We start from the raw sequence: 20457 nt of genomic DNA, 5'->3' as shown, positions 1-20457 counted from the left end.
ATTTATAAAATTTTCAAATTTTAAAGAATTCGTCTTTTATCTTTGGATTAATTTAACGTTGGTTCGGAATTGTATCGTTTTGTACAAATATATCAAAAGGATTTGGCGCCAATATTTTGTTTATTTGGAAGTGGGAAGAAATCACTAGAAATGGTACTACAAAATAGTGGAAGATATAAAGCAGATAATGATCCTGATAACACAGGGTATGATATTTATTTTTTATTTGACCAAACAGAGATCCAATGCTATGCCCTATTCAGAGATTAACTTAGTCCTTATAAGGAAATCTCTGTTAAAAGAATTTTTTTTGGGCCTAAAATTGCCGGTGTTTTTACGTGTTATCCAAGACGTACCAATCTGTTATGCCAGAGATAAATTGAAAGAAAAATGCGTATCAGAGAGTGACCAGTGTACCTTTCATAGAAACATAAATATCAATGTTAATTACGACCTTGTTTGTTTAAACCGTATCGGACGAAGTCATTCTTTTCTGAAATACAATCCTATCCTGTACCTACGTACTACCCCTTACCACAATATGTGTCGTGTACATGTACATGTTTATATACATATGGGTATGTACATGATCTTTTTTACTTATATTATATAGACCTTTTTTCTTTCTTATGTTTGTTCTCTTTATGCCCACATGGCTGAAAAAGTAATAAAACTTATCTATACATGTGCAACACATCTCTTGATTTAGCTATATCCAAAGTTGAAAATTATCACTGCAGGGATCGACATTAACGGTTGTCCAATTGCCCGGGACAAGTAAATCCTCAGTTCGGGCAAGTGAAACTGTCGATGTACTTGTCCGATCGGGCAAGTGCATTTTTCTAATAGAAATGTGCATATATATTTAGTTTACATTAATTTATAAATAAAACAATAAATTGAATACTTGATTTCTGCAAGGTTCCTGACTGACAGTGATTTGAATTCAGAATTCTTTGGTTGTTTTCTAGATTAGGGTGAATTCACCATGCATCATACACCCTCGCAATTCAACAAGATCTAGCGATATTGCTACCCACCGAATATTATCAAAATGGAGCTTAACATGTAGTATGTGGTTAAAATATAATTTTTTAACACAATCGTGTGTTATTTATTGAGAAAATATCACTAAAAAATGATTTTTTCGAAATAAGTCAAAATTCACCATGGTTCGGACAATATTCACCTTGCATCGGACATACGGTATTTTGAACCGAAAAAATATCATACCTTGATCTCGGTGCTTTAAAATCAGTAATGTTGAAACATTTTTATCTTTTATTTAAAAATTAACCTTATAGTTGTATTTGAATGACTATTTCGATCCACAAACGTGAAGAGATTTTAGGTGCATCACATCGCCCTAGAAAGGCGTTACAATATGCTAGTAATATGCCATCTCGCGCCTTTTTCTCGGGGGTTATCATCATCAAGTTTAAAAAAAATAAATTGAGTCCACTTCTAGTAGTCATATATCGATAACTTGTATTTTCATAGAAAATTTAGAGTTTTTAGCTCTTCTGAGCCAAAGGCTCAAAGAGCTAATGCTATGGCCATTTGTGCGGTGTGCGTAAACTTTTTAGAATATGGGCCATAACTCAAGAACCCCTTGGCCAATTATTGGCAAATTTGTCACAGGGTATCCTTGGCCCAAGGGCTCCCTTTTATACTAAAACTTGGGTTGTGACCCTTTAACAAGGGGAGATAATTAGGAAAATAGAAACAAAAGTACTGGTTGCTAAAAAATCTTCTTCTCAAGAACCACTGGGCAGATTATCACCAAACTTACACAAAAGGATGAGGATATGTTGTAGATTAAAATTTGCATGGGGATTTACCCTGGGGCAAAGGGCATGGTCTCAAGGTCACTTCAAAGTTGACCAAAAATTACATTTTATTAAAATGTTGATATTTTGCTTACTATAAGGACTAGGATCATCAAATCTTGTCAATTGGTGCATCTAAGGACCTCATATCATGTTGACTCAAAAGTAGGTCACAGTGACCTACTTTTTAAATTTTGCGGCCATTCTTTTTCAAAATGATTTAGAGGCATATTTTGAACAATTTAAGGCCTATGATCATCAAACTTTGTCAGTTGATGCATCTTGGGTCCTCAAAGTACGTCAACTAAAAAGTAGGTCACCTTGACCTACTTTTTGAATTTTATGGCTAATCTTTTTTAAAACAATTAAGGTCATTAATTCGAATACGGGGAGGCTTAGAATCATTAAATCTTGTAAGATGATGCATCTTGGGGCCATAAAACATATTTATTAAAAAGTAGGTCACAGTGACCTACTTTTTGAACTTTGCAGGCATTCGATTTCAAAGCATTTTAGAGGCATAATTTGGACATTTTAAGTCCTATGATCATAAAACTTTGTAAGTTGATGCATCTTGGGTCCTCAAAAAAGGTCAACTGAAAAGTAGGTCACCGTGACCTACTTTTCAATTTATATGACTATAATTAAATATTTCAGGTACTAATTGGCTTAGAATCATCAAACTTTGTCAGTTGATGCATCTTGGGTCTTCGGAGTAGGTTGACTAAAAAGTAGGTCACCGTGACCTACTTTTGAAAATTTATGGCGTTAATTAAATATTTCGGGTACTAATTGGCTTAGAATCATCAAACTTTGTCAGTTGATGCATCTTGGGTCTTCGGAGTAGGTCGACTAAAAAGTAGGTCACCGTGACCTACTTTTGAAAATTTATGGCGATAATTAAATATTTCGGGTACTAATTGGCTTAGAATCATCAAACTTTGTCAGTTGATGCATCTTGGGTCTTCAGAGTAGATCGACTAAAAAGTAGGTCACCGTGACCTACTTTTGAAAATTTATGGCTTTAATTAAATATTTCGGGTACTAATTGGCTTAGAATCATAAAACTTTGTCAGTTTAGGCGTCATGGGTCCTCGGAGTACAACAACTGAAAAGTAGGTCACGGTGACCAACTTTTGAAAATTTATGGCTTTAATCAAATATTTCGGGTACTAATTGGCTTAGAATCATTAAACTTTGTCAGTTGATGCGTCTTGGGTCCTCGGAGTACAACAACTGAAAAGTAGGTCACGGTGACCTACTTTTGAAATTTTATGGCTGTATTTAATATTTTCAGGAATTATTTGGCTTAGAATCGTCAAAATTTGTCAGTTGATGCATCTTTGGTCCTCGGAGTAGATTGACTGAAAAGTAGGTCACTGTGACCTACTTTTGAAAATTTATGGCTATAATTAAATATTTTGGGTACTTATTGGCTAGAATCATCAAACTTTGTCAGTTGATGTATCTTTGGTCCTCGGAGTACAGCAACTGAAAAGTAGGTCACGGTGACCTGACCTACTTTTGAAAATTTATGGCTTTAATTAAATATTACAGGTACTAATTGGCTTAGAATCATCAAACTTTGTCAGTTGATGCATCTTGGGTCCTTGGAGTAAAACAATTGAAAAGTAGGTCACTTTGACCTACTTATAAAATTTTATGATTATAATTTTAAAAAATATTTTAGGTATTAATTGGCTTAGAATCATCAAACTTAGTTGATGGGTCCTCAGAGAATGACAAGTGATAAGTAGGTCACCATGACCAACTCTCAGGTACTAATTGGCTTAGAATCATCTTGGGTTCTCAGAGTGTGAATTGGAATTTCAAGGGTTTATGTAAATATACAGGATACTTCGAGGCTTCAAATAGAAGTGATAGGTTGTACAGTTTATCACAAGAGCGATTCAAGGCCCATGGGCCTCTTGTTATTTTCTATTTCCGCAAAAAACAGCTGTCATTTGGGTTTTATATGAAAATGGAAGTGATTACCCATGCATCAGAAAGTGTCCGATGCATGGTTTATTTGTGTCCGATGTAAGGTGAAATGAACATACTATGAAAAAACAACTCTAAAAAATATTCTACAAACATTGAAATAAAATTTTTTTAAAAAATTCTTTACAATTATCAATCTTTGACAAATTTTACCTAGGTCCGACTCGTTCCATTGAAGTCAATTTAAAAGAACGACAACTCTAAAAATTGCAAAATCGTAAAATTCTGGTTACTCCCCTTTGATGATGCAAAATATGACGTAATTTCAAGGCCATTCTTGTGGTATTTTTATCACAGCATGAAACTAAAAATCGGCATCATTAAAAAGTTTAAATCTTCACCTTTAAGACAGAAACTAGTAAAAACACGGGGACACTCAGGTTCAATGAAAGTTTATTGCTTAAAGTTGTCCGAAGCAAGGTATGTGTCCGATGCATGGTTAACTCACCCTATACCAGTCCATTTAAAAATTGTGTTCGTTATTATTATACCCCCGCTCCGAAGGAGAGGGGGGTATACTGTTTTACCCTTGTGTGTCTGTCTGTCTGTCTGTCTGTCTGTCTGTCCGTAACAAACTTTGGTCGCAGTTTTCTCAGCAACTACTCATCACAGGTGCTTGAAATTTTAACACACTCTTTGTTTAGGCATGCCATATGATGGGATTCATTTTTGTACGAATCCGATGTCAACTTCCTGTTTATCCGTGCGTCTGTCCGTACCACACATAACAAACTTTGGTCACAGTTTTCTCAGCAACTACTCATCATAGGTGCTTGAAATTTTAACACACTCTTTGTTTAGGCATGCCATGTGGTGGGATTCATTTTTGTACGAATCCGATGTCAACTTCCTGTTTATCCATGCATCTGTCCGTACCATACATAACAAATTTTGGTCGTAGTTTTCTCAGCAACTACTAATTGCAGATGCTTGAAATTTTAGCACAATCTTTGTTTAGGCATGCCATATAATAGGATTCATTTTTGGAACAAATCTGATGTCGACTTCCTGTTTATCCGTGCGTCTGTCCGTACCATACATAATAAATTTTGGTCATAGTTTTCTCAGCAACTACTCATCGCAGATGCTTGAAATTTTTTCTTTGTTTAGGCATGCCATATGTTGGGATTCAGTTTTTACAAATCCGATGTCAATTTCCTGATTATCACTGTGTTTGTCCATAACTGAACTTGTGTATTCACATCAGAGCGGGGGTATTATTAGTGAGCATTGGCTCACAGACTTCTTGTTCTGTTTTCTTTCGTGGTAAATACCATGCTCTACGTCTAACAACTTTAGTTAATTTTTACTAGGAAATTGGATTATTCACTCACAGAATATAAGTAACATGATGTATCCTGATCAAAATATGTATGTTTTGTAGCAACTATTTTCCTTTACCATTGCTATACACAGTTTATCTCTGAAAATCATGATTCACACAAGGATCCTACAGAAAATAATTTTTAAAAATATGAATTTTATTATGGAGGGTTACTGCTGCATAGCAGTGTGTTTTAACAGGTTAAATGGATAAGGACAGTTCTGTACAAACGCAGCATCAAAATTTTTTTCATGAAGCTCAATTTGCTGTTGCTTGACAATAATTTATTTGGTCACATTTTTTTCTCACCATAACAATTACAGTAATAAAATATATTCTTCTTTCCTAATTTTGGGCAACCAAGTTTTGCAGTCGGACAAGTCAAAGTTCGAGATCACTTGCCCAAAGGGCAAGTGAATCTGAAAGTTAATGTCTATCCCTGCACTGCACCAAAGTGAGAGTTTTTGTTAGGGGTGTGCAGTATTACTGGTATATTGCAGTATGACCCATCATGAATCATATACCGTACATGCCATCTTTGTCGATTTTTCAGGAGTCTACTGATTTTAATTCGTATCTAGCGCTTTTTACTGATATAATTATTTTAAAACCCCATTTTTATCGATTTTTAGGAATTTCGGATTCTTTATCGATTAGGTAAAAGTGAATAATACCATATTTGAGTATTTCCATGTAAAGAAAAGATGGCAATTCAAATCAGTAGATATCTGTTTATTGTCGCTGATAACAGATAATCAACAAGGTGTCAAATGTGCTATCAGTCATCACGGGGGTTTTAATTGCTCCCGATTCTCATTAGTAGTGTTTATTAACCTGCACAGGGATGCCAGATGTGGAAATTTTAGAAATATACATTAGAAAATAAATACAAACTTTTATTTTATGGAAAGTACGATAAAAATTGCAATGAGACTACCTCAAAACAGATAAACACGGGCCCAAGAACCATAATTTCAATTTTATGTAGCCTAAAGACTAAAGAGATAAAGTGTTAAAAGATTATAATGTATATGCTTTACCTTTCGTCAATGTAAAGATTCTCCAAGAGAGTTCATTTCGTATCATTATAAAGTGAGGGAAAAAGTTTTGGTCAAACAAAACCAAACCTGGGACCTCCTGCTAACTGTGAGGGTTCTAACTACTAAGCTACTGTGCTAGACACCGAATCCCCATCACAATATATTCAGGAGATTTTCTTTTAATTTTGAATACTCCTTGGAATAAACTGCACAGTATGTGTTTTGTTAATACACAGGCGTGAAGATGGAACTGATAAGAGACTGCAGAGGGCACTGGCTGGTGATGCCGTGGATAGCAAGTTTGGGTTTGAGAGATACAAAGAAGCCAAAGACAGAACAGGATGGCTCATCAATATGCACCCTGTAAGATACTGTATACAGTGTTATTTTAGCCCCATGTTATTTTTGCCCTCTCGCACATGTGATCAATTTTGGCCCATTTCAAATTCGCCTATTCACACTTCTGTTTAAGAAATTACACTGTGTTCTTTGAATTCACCCCATTTTATATTCACCCACCTGTGATATTAGTGAAAGGGGCAAAAATAAAATTGGGGCAAAAATTTTCCTGTATATGTGTATATGATATTGAGTAGGGTTTTAAAGAAAAGATTTCATAAAATTACTTTGTAGTCTATTACTTTGAATAAAAACTTTTTTATTCTTTTAGGCAGACATACTGGATGAAAATAAGCAGCTGATTAGTGCTGTGGATTATTATTTTTTGGAGGAAGATGGCTCTCGATTTAAGGTAACTTGTAAAACTTGACCAGCTCATGCAAATATTTATACTTCATGTTTGACAGGTGGTTATCATATTATTGCATGTTGTGTACTCTGTCTGACCATTTCTAGGCCACATTACCATTCAAGCCCTATTTCTTTGTGGCAACAAAGCCAGGATGTGAAAGAGAGGTGGCATCATTTCTGTCCAAAAAATTTTCAGGAAAACTGGCCACTGTAGAGACTGTGCACAAGGAGGATTTAGATCTGGTAAAAGAAGATTCTACCCTTTCAGTTATTTATCTGTTTATTTTTATTTTTGGGGGGAGGGGGGCATGAAGCTTGTGTAACTGTTCTTATCTAATTAATTATGTTTCCCATTTTAGCCAAATCACCTGGTTGGATTGAAAAGACAGTATCTCAAGCTGTCATTTTCATCAGTGGAAGATCTAATAAAAGTAAGGAAGGAGATTCACCCTGCAGTAAGAAAAAACAAAGAACGAGAACAATCAAGTGAAGCGTACACTGCACTCCTCAGCAAGTAGGTACAAAAGTTGGTGCTACTAATGAATGTACAATGTATGTGTTTCAGTCCACTACCAACTGATGGTGAAAACAGGTGGAAGGGGAGAAATCTTCTTTTTTTTTTTTCCTGTCAGTCCATTACTTTTCCAAAATATTTTTTAAAATTAAACTTTGAGTTATTGAATTGAGATATGTTACACTGTTGTCACAGTGTACAGAACATTTGCAGAGCAGTTTTGATTTTTCAAGAGATTTCAATCTTTTCCATCAGATTTATGGCCCTTTATTAGCTCATCTGAGTGACCATTTCTGATCAAAGTTGATCTGATGTCTGTCTGTATAGCATAGGCCATTTACAACCAAACCTTGTTGTAAACGGGGATTCATCTTTGTTCAAATGAAGGGTGAACCTCTTTTCAAAGGGAGCAAATAAAGAAATGATGAAAAAAGGGGGATTTTAAAAATTATACCTCAAGAACTATGGTGGAAGATAAATCTTGCAAGCAATTTTCCTTACTGAGGTTAGATTTAAGTTTGTTCAAATCTGACATGGACCCTATGGGCAAAGGTGGGGCTATAACAGGGGGTCAAAATATTATACATGTAAAAGAACAGAGGAACAAAATTGATTTTCAATAACAAGAGGAGCTATATAAGTGACACTACTGTGCAGATATCTCCAAGTAGTTGTATGCTGTATTCTCAGCATGCTTTTCCTACCTATAATGATATACATGTACATGTATGGTTTACTTTTATTTGTAGCCATTTACTTGGAACAGATGTTGATAATTCTGAAAACAAAGCCTCCAATCAGATGGAAAATATAATAGATATCAGGTAAATGCTTAAAAATTGCAATTGGTGTATTTATTAATATACAGTATTAATGGTGATGTAACATACTGGTAGATCATTATTTTTTCTGAATGCTAATCTGTAAATCAGGTTACCCCAAGTTTCATTAAAGATAAGAATATAAACCTCTTCTGTGATTGAAGTTAGACATTTTTCACTTAGTGACAAGCACTTTATTTACTTGGTAAGTAACCATATGATGAAACTAAAGTGGCAGCCTTTGAACTGATTGAAAAGAAATGTGAAAGTGATTGATCTGTTTTAAAATTAATCAAAGCAAAAGGAAACAGCAACTGTGCAAGAGATATTGGGGATGTAACATTTGAGAAAGGGATTTGGTTTCTTGACATATTTGTACAGACATCATTATGCCTAAATGCTTTGTGGCATAACCCCGTTTATGATAATCATTTCCTGTAATGATATGATACATCGACTTTGGCATTTTCTTGTAATTTTACATGTTATTTCCCATGGAGAACCAGAGCTAAAGATAAAATTGTTAACTATGAATTATTCAAATGAACAAAGGAAAATATTGTATGAAGATTAATTTGTTGCATTTCTGTTTTGTAAACAGGGAATATGATGTTCCTTACCATGTTCGTGTCTCCATTGACCTGAAAATATTTGTTGGACACTGGTACACGGTAAGGGGACGAGGCTCACTTCCTGTAGAGATTCGGCACAGGGAGGACCTTGTGGATAGACCAGTAAGTTGCTTACAGTACTGGATACATATTAAGTTCTTTTTATGTGTCCTGTGATAATTTAGCCAGTACATATGCACCAAATTCCTTGTAAGAAATTGCATTTTACACTGAGTTGCTTTTAAGAAATTACATTTACACTGCATTGCATATAAGAAATTACATTTTAAGGATGAATAACCTTCCGCTAAGAGAGACAACTCTAAGATTGATAAATCACTGGTTTCCTTTTTAATTTCCATCTCTAACAATGATTTTGTCTCAAATTTTACATAGTTTGATGTGCATGAACCTAATTTGCTTAAATTCAATTTCCATTTCCATCTTCTCTTTTTTTTTTTCTTTTTTTCCTTTTTTTTTCTTACAAAATTGTCCTATATCAAGAAACATTGCAATTTAGGAAGCAGAGAGTTGTTTTCCTTTAAATTTTATAGTAATTTTTATTTACAGGATCCAGTTGTTCTAGCCTTTGACATTGAAACAACAAAATTACCCCTGAAGTTTCCAGATTCCCAAACCGATCAAATTATTATGATATCCTACATGATAGATGGGCAGGTAGGTGTGTTTACACAACTCTTGGGTAGGTCAATATTCCTAATATTACACCCAGATATTCTGTTTTTATTTTCTTTGCAAGGATGTCTAGTAATTGACCTATCTGCCTGCCTGTGTGGTTTCCTGTTTATTCATTAAGATTAGTTCTAAAACAGGATATTACAAACCAATTATCAAGTACTTATAAATTCTCTTTGACCTTGTTTCAGAAGACAATAACAATGTATTTGTTTGGAGAAATAAATGCAAGGTCATATAGGGCAGGGGAAAGATGAAAGTTGTGTTACCAGGGTTAGGGATTAAGGCCTCAGAGCAGGACTATTATGTTAAACATACTGCTTTCCAGCAGTTTTGGAAGAAACTACCATTTATAGTAGATATATATACCTAACATCCCAAACCTCTGCAAATAAAATGAGGGATTGACAGCTGTTTAATATATCACCTTGTCTGTCCATTTACCAAACTTCAACTTAATGACTTTGGAATGGATGGTTAGATGGTTACAGTAAATAGAAAGGTTGCTTATTACCTATGAGATAGAGCAGTGAACTATGTTAATTTGGGTAAGGTCATAAGGAGAAGTATGAAATTCTTAAGGTCATATCTTTGTATCCTTGTTGAAGAGACAATTTCTTATAACAGAAGTATGTCTTTAACCTTTGGATCAGTCACATTTACACTAGGTCATAGGAAGAAAAAAATACCAAGATTTCATTTGGGATACAAATTTTTAGCAGAGAATTAGAAATTTGTCTGAGAATATGTGGAAATGCTCATGAGACTTGGATGCCCATCAAGTCCCATGACCATCAAGGCCCATAGGCCTCTTGTTGAAAACTATATATACTCTAGCAATGTATGATGGGAATATTAATAGATGGTTCATGAAGGATAGGAAGTGAAAGTAGGAAATGACTAGAATGGTGGGAATTAATGTTTGTTCAAATACATCTTGTACCTTTGTAGGGTTTCCTAATTTGTAACAGAGAAATAGTCTCTCAGGATGTGGAAGACTTTGAATACACACCTCGTCCTGAATTTGAGGGACCATTTACTGTGTTCAATGAACCTGATGAGGTCAGTCTTACATAATTTAACACTCAACTTGTACTTTACTTATATATACAACAGAGTAAATTTTTACTTGCATTTTTGATTATTTGTAGGAAGCTGTACTTAGAAGGTTTTTTGACCACATACTGGAAGTGAAACCACAAATTTTCGTTACCTACAACGGAGACAGCTTTGATTGGTATTGTTTATTTTTAGTTGTATTTTTATATATATAATCAAGATTTAAAAACATTAAAAAATAGAAATACAGGTATAAATAACAAATTCATCTGAAGGCTTGGCATTGTAGGCCATTTGTTGAGACGAGGGCTGCCCTTCATGATATAGATATGTCACAGGAGATAGGATTCCAGAAGGACAACCAAGGCGAATATAAATCTAGACCAGCAGTCCACATGGATTGTTTTAGGTACTTAAATTGCAGACCCTGTGTGAATTGTAAGGGTTTCTTTTAACTGTTGTTCAACTGTTAATTAATGAGTAATGGCATTCTATTTATACATCAATACATAAACATGTTATTCACTCCAAAATACAAGCACATGTAGGTGAATTGATAATTGGATGTCTGCTTTGGTAGTCAGCTATTTCACTGTTGTGTGTATTATTGTCTGAGAAATTTGCCCTTCTGAACTGTTGAGATAAAAAATAACTTGAATCACGTTTTTGTTTTGCAGATGGGTGAAGAGAGACAGTTATCTTCCTGTTGGGAGTCAGAATCTCAAGGCTGTAGCAAAAGTGAGAATTTATAAGTGACATCCTTGGAATTATTATATAAAAAATAATGCATACAAAATGCTAAACATTTAATTTTTTCAGGGGGGGAGGGGGGGGGGGGGAACTACAGCTAAGCTCACAAATATTTCTCACAAAACATGAGGACCTGTAGACCAGCAGTTGTTGCTTTTTAGTGGATCATGAAATATGGGGGTGTCTTTGATGTTATGGTGTTGGGCTTGCACTAAATCTTGAAGCCCTCTGTGCAATATGGTGTGTATACAATGTGCAATACAGTGAAAAAATAAGAAATTGGCTGCCTGTGGGGGCTTTCGTGGCGTTAGGACACATCTAGTTCTTTCTTTGGCTCATAATTTAAGAGTGCCCTCGGGAAGGGTCTGCATTACCGTGAGACAAGTTCTAGGGTAGAGGTCCAGGTTAAACCAGATCTTTTAGTGAAGTACTGTAAATGTATTATATTTAGCGTGTATGATATTTGGCAGAAATTGATTTTTGAACAAGTTAGCGTAGATTTGATTTAGCGCATTTCCTAATGTTCTTATTTATGTGCATATGTGCAAAACATTTAGCATTGTACTTGGAATTAGTGGAAGTTGCTTTCCGCCAAAGGGGCTAAAAAGAATACACAGCTAAATGTAATACGTGTACAGTATATACATGTATTTTGCCATTTGAACCAGATTAGCTCACACTTCGCCCCTTAGAGTACTTTGGATGAAGGTGTGCATTGAAGTCAAAGACTTGTGGCCTAGATTATTGATGTAACCATATTGTGGGACCCTGTATGAATTTGACAGTTTTCTAGTTTTGGCAGTTTAGTGTGTTTTCTGATGCATTTTATTTTTACATGCACCATGTTACATGGTGTAATACAAACCATTTCATGCTTATGATTTTTCACAATGTAAAAGGGAATATTTGTGAGCTGTTCTGTAGTAAGTTATTCTGCGACATTGATTCAGAGCACCTGTCTGTCCACTGCTTTCAGGCTAAGTTGAGGTATAATCCAGTAGAGTTAGACCCAGAGGAGATGTGTAGAATGGCTAGTGAAGAACCACAGGTAACTGGGAAATCATCTTTTATGACATTGAATTTTACCAATGTCATTTCTGAGAGTGAATACTAATGTTTCTTAAGTTTAATAAAAGGATGCATTTCCTTTGATCATTTTCTTCCTATCGGACAACTTGACAATTTATTCTTCATTTAAAGGAGCTATGTTAAATGTTCATATGTGTATGCTATTACATTAATAGATTATCATGAATGTAAATGCAAGTTTTGATGAATTAAGGTGTGTAATAAATAGAATCTTTTTCAGCTGAATCTTTTTACTGAGATCTTTTAATGCAGGTTTTAGCTAACTACTCCGTGTCTGATGCTGTGGCCACTTACTACTTGTACATGAAATATGTACATCCTTTCATTTTTGCTTTGTGCACAATTATACCAATGGAACCGGATGAGGTAAAAAAAAAAAAAAAAAAAAAAGCTTCAGATTCTCAATTATTGGCACCATTTAACTGGAAATATTTTCTTGAATTAATTCTTTTAAAAACATGCCAAATAAATGATATATATGTAATACTAGGGTTTGATGATTTTTGTGTTTGTACATAAAAGGTTTTAAGAAAAGGATCAGGGACACTCTGTGAGGCCCTATTAATGGTGCAAGCCTACCATGCCAACATCGTGTTCCCAAATAAACAGGAGGCGGTGTGGAATAAGATGACAGATGATGGACATGTCCTTGACTCTGAGACCTATGTCGGGGGTCACGTTGAGGCTCTGGAATCTGGCGTCTTCAGAGCAGATATTCCTTGCAGATTTAGAATGGTTAGTTTCCCTGTCTGTGTCACAGTTTAATAAGGTTTATAGGACTTAAGATTTATATATACATGTATAACATTAACATTAAACCTTCCCATTACTTTTAAAGTTTCGCCAAGACAATGTGGGAAGGAAGGCAACTCTTGGCTGCAAATGTGGATGAAAATCAAGGAATTTATACATAATTGGCATTGCAAACATCCTTTGTTGTACAGAATAGAAAAAAATCACCACTCCCAGTTCACCCTCTGTTAGCTTGTGTACATCGATACTTTAAAATGGTTTTGGTGTTATCTCTTTATGTTCCCTGACTTGCCTCATTCACTGTCTCCAGTATTTACAAGTCTGACAATGCATTTACCAAAAATTATATACATGAGGATGTATTTATAAAATCTATTTTACACACAGGTACCTGAAGCATTTCAAAATTTAATTGACAAAGTGGAAAAGACTATGAGGCATGCCATTGAGGAGGAGGAGAAAATTCCATTTGAGGAGGTGACAAACTTTAATGAGGTGTGTGCTGATATTGTGGAAAGTTTGTCGATGTTGAGGGACTGCCCAAACAGACTGGAAAACCCCATCATATATCACCTGGATGTTGGTGCTATGTATCCAAACATCATTCTCACCAATAGATTACAGGTAAGGGATCTGTTGCTTGCTGATATGTTTGACAAATGTACAATATATGTGATCATGATGAATTTTTAGGGATATGCTTTTCTATAGTTGACTCAGCTGCAGTTGTTCATGCATTTGGCAATGTATAGTTAAAGGAAATGTACACATCTCCTCCTCGTATTTCCTCACAGATTTTATATGAATTCATGGGCAAGAAATATGAATGCTAATACTGATAAAAACTATTTTATTTTTTTTTTTATTTAGCCCCCAGCCATTGTGGATGAGAGCACCTGTGCTGCTTGTGATTTTAACAAACCAGGTGCTACCTGTCAGAGGAGAATGCCCTGGATGTGGAGAGGAGAGTACAGTAAGTCTATATTAACAATTACATGTGCATTGTTTTGAACAAGTGCATTTACATTTTATTAAAAATCAATTGCTGAATTGTGTATCATATATCAATAAAATTCATAATGTTATCCAGTGCCAGCATCCCGAAATGAGTTCCACAGAATTCAGCAGCAGCTGGAGAATGAGAAGTTCCCCCCGGCGATGCCAGGAGGTCCCCCAAGAGCTTATCATCAGCTGACCAAAGAAGAACAAGCAGTGGCTGAGAAGAAGAGGCTCACAGGTATGGGAGGGGTAGATTTTGAAGGGCAGGGTGTCAACTTACACTTCAACGTAGAAAATCATGGCATCTTGTCTAAAAGTACTGTATGTGCTGTCTTGTTTATTTATGTGTGGACCTTTACAAGCAAAATCTGAAAATGCAGTGATTTTGAGAAACTTGTATTTATATCTTATTTCTTTATTGCAGATTATTGTAGAAAAGCTTATAAGAAAGTTCATTCTACTCGGTTGGAGCAGCGAACTGCTACGATCTGTCAGCGAGAAAACTCATTTTATGTGGACACTGTCCGTGCCTTCAGAGATAGAAGATATGAGTTTAAAGTATGATCACTGAAATAGCAAAATCAGTTTATTTAAAAAAAAAATATTGGAAAATGAATGGTAGTAGTGTCTTTTACTATAAATAGTGTCTATAAGTATAATGTGGAAGGCTTGAATGTGAGACTGTCATGGTGATTACAGTCATTTACATACATGTATATTTATATTTGGATACAGAGTGCTGTATTGGCTTAATATCATTGCTAGGGTCTGAATAAAGCTTGGGGTAAGAAGTTGGCAGAAGCCAAAAAGTCTGGAGATGCTGCGGAGATCAAGAAGGCTAATGGAATGGTAGTGCTGTATGATTCACTTCAGCTGGCCCACAAATGTATTCTGAACTCCTTCTATGGATATGTCATGAGAAAAGGGTAAGAATTTTGAGTCTAACCTGTTGATGCATGCTTTAATATTTTTCTTGGGAGTGCACCATATGAAATAGGGATATCAAGCAGTTTTCATATAAATCTGTTTTATATCTGTATTGGCATTTAGGTAAGTATATTATTATTCCTTAAAGAAGACTTCTTTTAACTTTTTGAGTCTTTAGGACTTGGGCCAACAGAATTAGATTGAACATACCAGGAATATGTGTCCTGTTTAAGACATGTCTGTTGGTCTTAAAATTTTTTAATACATGTAGATAGGAAATTATTTGTTGTACGTAATTTTCATTGCTGAATGTTAAAGAATAAACAAGACATGAAATGAGGATTCACATTTATTGACATATAGAATTTGATAGTCTATACTGAATTTGTGTTGAACAGGGCCAGATGGTACAGTATGGAGATGGCAGGAGTTGTGTGTCACACAGGTGCCAACATCATCACAAAGGCCAGGGAAATCGTAGAACAGATCGGGCAAGTTTTAGTACTCTTACAAAAGCCTCTAAATTTGAGTAATGATGAAAGTGGATAAAGTACCAAATTTTCATGGGCAGGAAAATTGTGGAACAGTTAAGGTACATGCAGAGCTGTTTGCTATTATGGAATTTTGGAAATACGGATTACAGATTTGTGTCCAAAAATTAAGCTTCTGGGTTATGCTCCGTATTATAATTCTTTTTATTACGTATGGATACTTGAGCAGTGATAGGAATATACATGTACTTAAAAACCTTAACTACACTGATAAATAGATACTCAGAATGCCATTTACATGTACAAGTATGTGTGATACATGTTGACAAAAAAGGATATTAACATAATGAAAAATCATTCTCGTCTAAAAGCATCAAATGTGATTAGAAAAGTAAAACAATGTACTACCAACAATAAATTATGGATGAAAAGATCAAATTACGGAGAGAACCTATTTAAATTATTGAGAACTGCAAAATAGGGTAAACAGCTCTGTACATGTAATAAGGGTTCTTTTACACATAAGGTAAGGGGGATATGCTGAAGGTAGGGTAAATTGAGGGTACAGACATTCATTACAAATTGTGACTTGAGGGTGTGTATATTGCTAATAGAATTTTGCCCTGATAAGAAAAAGATGTAAATTGATGGTTGAAAAAAAAATTAGCTCATTCTGGATTGTTCTTCTTGTGCATTTTATAGGAAAAGTATATATATAAATGTTGCAAGATTTCACATTCCAGTCGCCCGTTAGAGTTGGACACAGATGGTATTTGGTGTGTCTTGCCTGCCACTTTTCCAGAAAATTATGTCGTAAAGTCAACAAATGCAAAAAAGCCAAAAGTGACAATATCTTATCCAGGAGCCATGCTTAACATCATGGTTAAGGTGAGGGGTGGCCATGTGTTTCTAAGGATATGGTCATGAGATAATTTTGATTTTCTGCAGGTGTCCTTAAAAACTGTTACATGTACATGTAGATATAGTCTATCACTCAGATTTGGCAACTTTTACTGGTGCATGTTTTATTACAAAGTAGACAAGTAATTACGGCCTTCTTGGCTGTTTGTTTGGATTTATTTTGGCCAGCAAGTATTGGTTTTTAAAAGTGTTATTGAAATATACACCTGTAATTTTTTTTAGAAGTTTTACATCACATCCGAACTGAGTGTGGTAAATATCTTTTTATTTTTTATTTAAATATGGTAGGATTTCTTTACGAATGACCAATACCAGGAGCTAGAAGACCCCAGAACTCTAAAGTACTCAGTCCGGAGTGAAAACTCCATTTTCTTTGAGGTGGATGGTCCATATTTGTCCATGATTCTGCCTGCCTCTAAGGAAGAAGGGAAGAAGCTGAAGAAAAGATATGCTGTGTTCAATTTTGATGGATCACTAGCTGAGCTAAAGGTAACTATTAGAGGTTTGCTTATATACATGTAGATACAGAGAAAAGTTCCATAAAAGTATAGTGTACCTGTATACATGTTTTTACAATGTATCATATTTGTATTTTTGAATATGTTAATGGAAATTTTAATAGTGTTGTTTGAGCTATCTGATTCAATTCAAACATCAAGGAGAATTGACAAATGGAATTTCAAATAATGTACTTAAATGTATAATTCTGTGCACTGAATGCACGGCAAAAAAAGTAATAATTCTGAAGTAGAAGTAACTCTTGCAAATTGTTAGGGGTTTGAGGTGAAGAGAAGAGGTGAGCTGGAGCTGATCAAGATCTTCCAGTCCTCTGTGTTTGAAGCCTTTCTGAAGGGATCTACGTTGGAGGAGTGCTACGCCGCCGTGGCTAAAGTGGCTGACTATTGGCTGGATGTTCTCTTCAGCAAGGTTTGTCCAAGTCGTTCAGTTCTTAAAATATGATCAATTTCTTTTTTTTTAAAAAAAAGTCAGCTGATGTACTTGTCATGTAAAAATATGCATGAGAAAATAAGTCTTAATTGATCCAAATAGGCAGCAAACATGCCAGATTCTGAGTTGTTTGAGTTGATTGCCGAGAAGCGGAACATGTCTAGAACTCTGGCGGACTACGGAGAGCAGAAATCGACATCCATCAGCACAGCCAAACGTCTGGCTGAGGTAAGAGTTAGACTTGTACAATCACGTTTTGTTTATCATTTATATATGTATATTAAGTGTAAAATTCTTGTAAAAATTCTTAATACACGGATAAAGTGGGTAAAACAAAAAAGATGAGTTTCAATTTGAGTGAAAAATTGTAAACTTGATATATATGTGTAGTCATTTTAACTTCACTTCTGGTTTGATGTTACAGTTTTTAGGTGACCAGATGGTGAAGGATGCTGGTTTGAACTGTCACTATGTCATTTCTAAGAAACCTGAGGGGGCACCTGTCACAGAGAGAGCTATCCCTCTGGCTATCTTCCAGGCCGAACCCAGTGTCACCAAACATTACTTAAGGAAGTGGCTCAAGAGTCCAAGCTTGTCAGATTTTGGAATCAGAGAAGTGAGATATGTATATGCACAATGGACACTAAAAACCATGATAGTGTAATAATAAAAAAAAAGATTTGTTCAAAAAATGAACTTAAATTTTGCAGATGTAAACTTGCATATACACTCTGCATGTTAATTTGTACATAAATTTTGTGGTTGTAGATATTAGATTGGGAGTACTACATAGAGAGATTGGGAAGCTGTGTTCAGAAAATCATTACAATACCTGCAGCCCTACAGCAGGTAAGAGGAAATGTACAAAAATTATAACAGTTTGTACATGTACAATTCAATCAATATTGATATGGCCAAGTATTTGGATGCAGTCCTTTGTTTTAGTTACTAAGAGCAAATTTGACAGAAAGAGAAAATTGACGTAAAGGATTCAGGGAGTGCTTGAGTGTATAAACTCTGTTTTATGTGTACATTTGAAACGTTTAGGTTGCCAATCCAGTTCCCAGGGTTCCACATCCACCATGGCTTCACAAGAAGTTGATGGAGAGAAACGATGTGTTTAAACAGAAGAAAATTAGCGAAATCTTTGCTCCAGCTCAGAGGAAGAAGACAGAGGAAGTATGTTAATAGATTGTCACTGTTTATTATAAACCCTCTGCATCCTAGCCTGTACTACAGATCATTGAAAATACAGCTGAACTAGCAGATAGTTGACAGATTTAGTGTACAAATATCTCAAATGATTTTAAATTACTGAAGGAATAGGGAAGTTAAGCAGGTGTCTCATGAGAAATTTTTTTAATTCAAAGACATAAGAGATCAACACTGAATGATTTTTTTACAGCTAGCTTTTTACTACTTGGGGGTTAAGCTAGTGTACCATTCAAGATTACTATAGCTGCTACAATCTGAATGTATATTACCAAAAAAAAAAAATTCCTGGTTAGATACAATGTATGGTTTAATATTACAGTAAAACTTGTTTAGTATGAACATGGGTGTTTTGAATTCACAGTTATAGGGAAGTTTTCTTGGATCCACAGCTATATATTTATATTTTATGAATTCCTTATATGGATATATCAAATTACAGATATAGCAAAGTAATTTCACAGGTCCCATTGATTTTATTTTAATGGAGTTTGAGTGCATGTTTCTGATTTGATCTTAAAAGATTTCATCAGAGAGGGAGCTGTTTTCACAAGAGGATGAGCCAAATCAAAGTGTCTCTGACATGGAGGACATGATGAATTTTAAGAAGCCTGCCAACGGAATGGTGGTCAGTCATAAGAGGAAGCGAGATCGGTCAAGTATAGGGGACTCAGAAGCCAGTCAGGAGTCCCAGGGCTCTCAGACATGGAGGGAGATACTGGGACCACCCCCTCCAATGGGGACTACTAAGGTTAGGACACTGATTGGGGATGGGAGGGGTTGAAGAAACTGACAGTTTTATCTGTTATACCATTGATTTGTTACAAAGGCACTGTGCAGTATATGTTACAAGTTTTGAATGATTTTCTCACTACTGATATACTTTTATATTTTCCTCAAACCCATAGGACGAGAGGAAGACCTGGCTTGAATACCACAAAAAGAAATGGCAGCTCCAAGCCAAGGACAGGACAGAGAGAAAAAGAAGAAGAGTGGAGTTTGGGGACATAGCGACTGGAACTTACATAGGAGGGAACAGAACAGGCCTAAGTGGATTCCTTCGCAGGACAGCTCGCAGCATCATGGACATGCCCTGGCAGATTGTACAGGTGAGATTCCTGTATGTGCTGTAGGAAGTCCTTCTGAAATGATGCTTATTTTCGTCTTTACAAAATATTTAGTTGCATTTTAAGTTTGGATTGTAGTATTATTTAGTATTTTAATTCAATTTTGAAAAACTGTAAGATTAATTACTATCATTTTCAGTTGTTCATTTCTTCTCCGGTAAAGACAACAATGTCATGAGATTGCAGCTGATTTAGAAAATAAATGTATATAAGTAATCTAGATTGAGTGCCCTTGTAAAAGCAATCGATAATTTTTTTCTCCAGTTGATGGAAACAGGACACCCAGGACAGTTCAAGCTATGGGCTCTGATTGGAAATGATCTACATGCCATGAAGGTCAATGTACCCAGGATTTTCTATGTCAATCAAAGGACCCCCAAGGATGGAGAGGGGCAGAGTGAGTAGAGTAAACCAGTTAGTGATTTCTTAAGATAATCTGTTCTTCACTTTCTTATGCTGGATTACCTGGTTAAAGTCTCATGAAATGACTTGCACATACATGTAGGTAAGTGACAAGCATATGCCAATTGGTACAAAAAATTAATTTGACAGAGTGGGATACTGGTGCGCTTTCAAGTGTTGTCTTTGATATCAT

General features: G+C 35.3%; 1 protein-coding gene across 1 annotated transcript in view; it reads left to right on the top strand.

Moving 5' to 3' along the window:
- The first annotated feature begins 146 nt into the window (after positions 1 to 146).
- The window catches only part of LOC133192194 (DNA polymerase epsilon catalytic subunit A-like), a 34711-nt gene continuing 14400 nt past the window's right edge, over positions 147 to 20457 (top strand). Inside the window, exons 1-31 of the mRNA XM_061328158.1 lie at positions 147 to 206; positions 6431 to 6557; positions 6865 to 6945; positions 7050 to 7187; positions 7304 to 7458; positions 8208 to 8282; positions 8881 to 9013; positions 9461 to 9568; positions 10538 to 10648; positions 10738 to 10823; positions 10935 to 11054; positions 11323 to 11383; positions 12372 to 12443; positions 12737 to 12850; positions 13007 to 13219; positions 13625 to 13861; positions 14108 to 14210; positions 14328 to 14474; positions 14661 to 14794; positions 15002 to 15162; positions 15562 to 15654; positions 16398 to 16542; positions 16864 to 17064; positions 17350 to 17502; positions 17626 to 17751; positions 17948 to 18139; positions 18292 to 18372; positions 18571 to 18702; positions 19259 to 19486; positions 19644 to 19844; positions 20127 to 20259. Coding sequence (XP_061184142.1) covers positions 151 to 206; positions 6431 to 6557; positions 6865 to 6945; positions 7050 to 7187; positions 7304 to 7458; positions 8208 to 8282; positions 8881 to 9013; positions 9461 to 9568; positions 10538 to 10648; positions 10738 to 10823; positions 10935 to 11054; positions 11323 to 11383; positions 12372 to 12443; positions 12737 to 12850; positions 13007 to 13219; positions 13625 to 13861; positions 14108 to 14210; positions 14328 to 14474; positions 14661 to 14794; positions 15002 to 15162; positions 15562 to 15654; positions 16398 to 16542; positions 16864 to 17064; positions 17350 to 17502; positions 17626 to 17751; positions 17948 to 18139; positions 18292 to 18372; positions 18571 to 18702; positions 19259 to 19486; positions 19644 to 19844; positions 20127 to 20259 — 4117 coding nt within the window. The 5' untranslated portion in view covers positions 147 to 150. The remainder of the gene's footprint in view (positions 207 to 6430; positions 6558 to 6864; positions 6946 to 7049; positions 7188 to 7303; positions 7459 to 8207; positions 8283 to 8880; positions 9014 to 9460; positions 9569 to 10537; positions 10649 to 10737; positions 10824 to 10934; positions 11055 to 11322; positions 11384 to 12371; positions 12444 to 12736; positions 12851 to 13006; positions 13220 to 13624; positions 13862 to 14107; positions 14211 to 14327; positions 14475 to 14660; positions 14795 to 15001; positions 15163 to 15561; positions 15655 to 16397; positions 16543 to 16863; positions 17065 to 17349; positions 17503 to 17625; positions 17752 to 17947; positions 18140 to 18291; positions 18373 to 18570; positions 18703 to 19258; positions 19487 to 19643; positions 19845 to 20126; positions 20260 to 20457) is intronic.

This window comes from Saccostrea echinata, unplaced genomic scaffold (genome assembly GCF_033153115.1).
Source record: "Saccostrea echinata isolate AGI-Se365-2 ecotype Australia unplaced genomic scaffold, CSIRO_AGI_Sech_v1 ptg000025l, whole genome shotgun sequence".
NCBI lineage: Eukaryota > Metazoa > Mollusca > Bivalvia > Ostreida > Ostreidae > Saccostrea > Saccostrea echinata.
The sequence above is the reverse complement of the archived record's forward strand: the minus strand, read 5'-3'. Positions and strand labels throughout refer to the sequence as shown.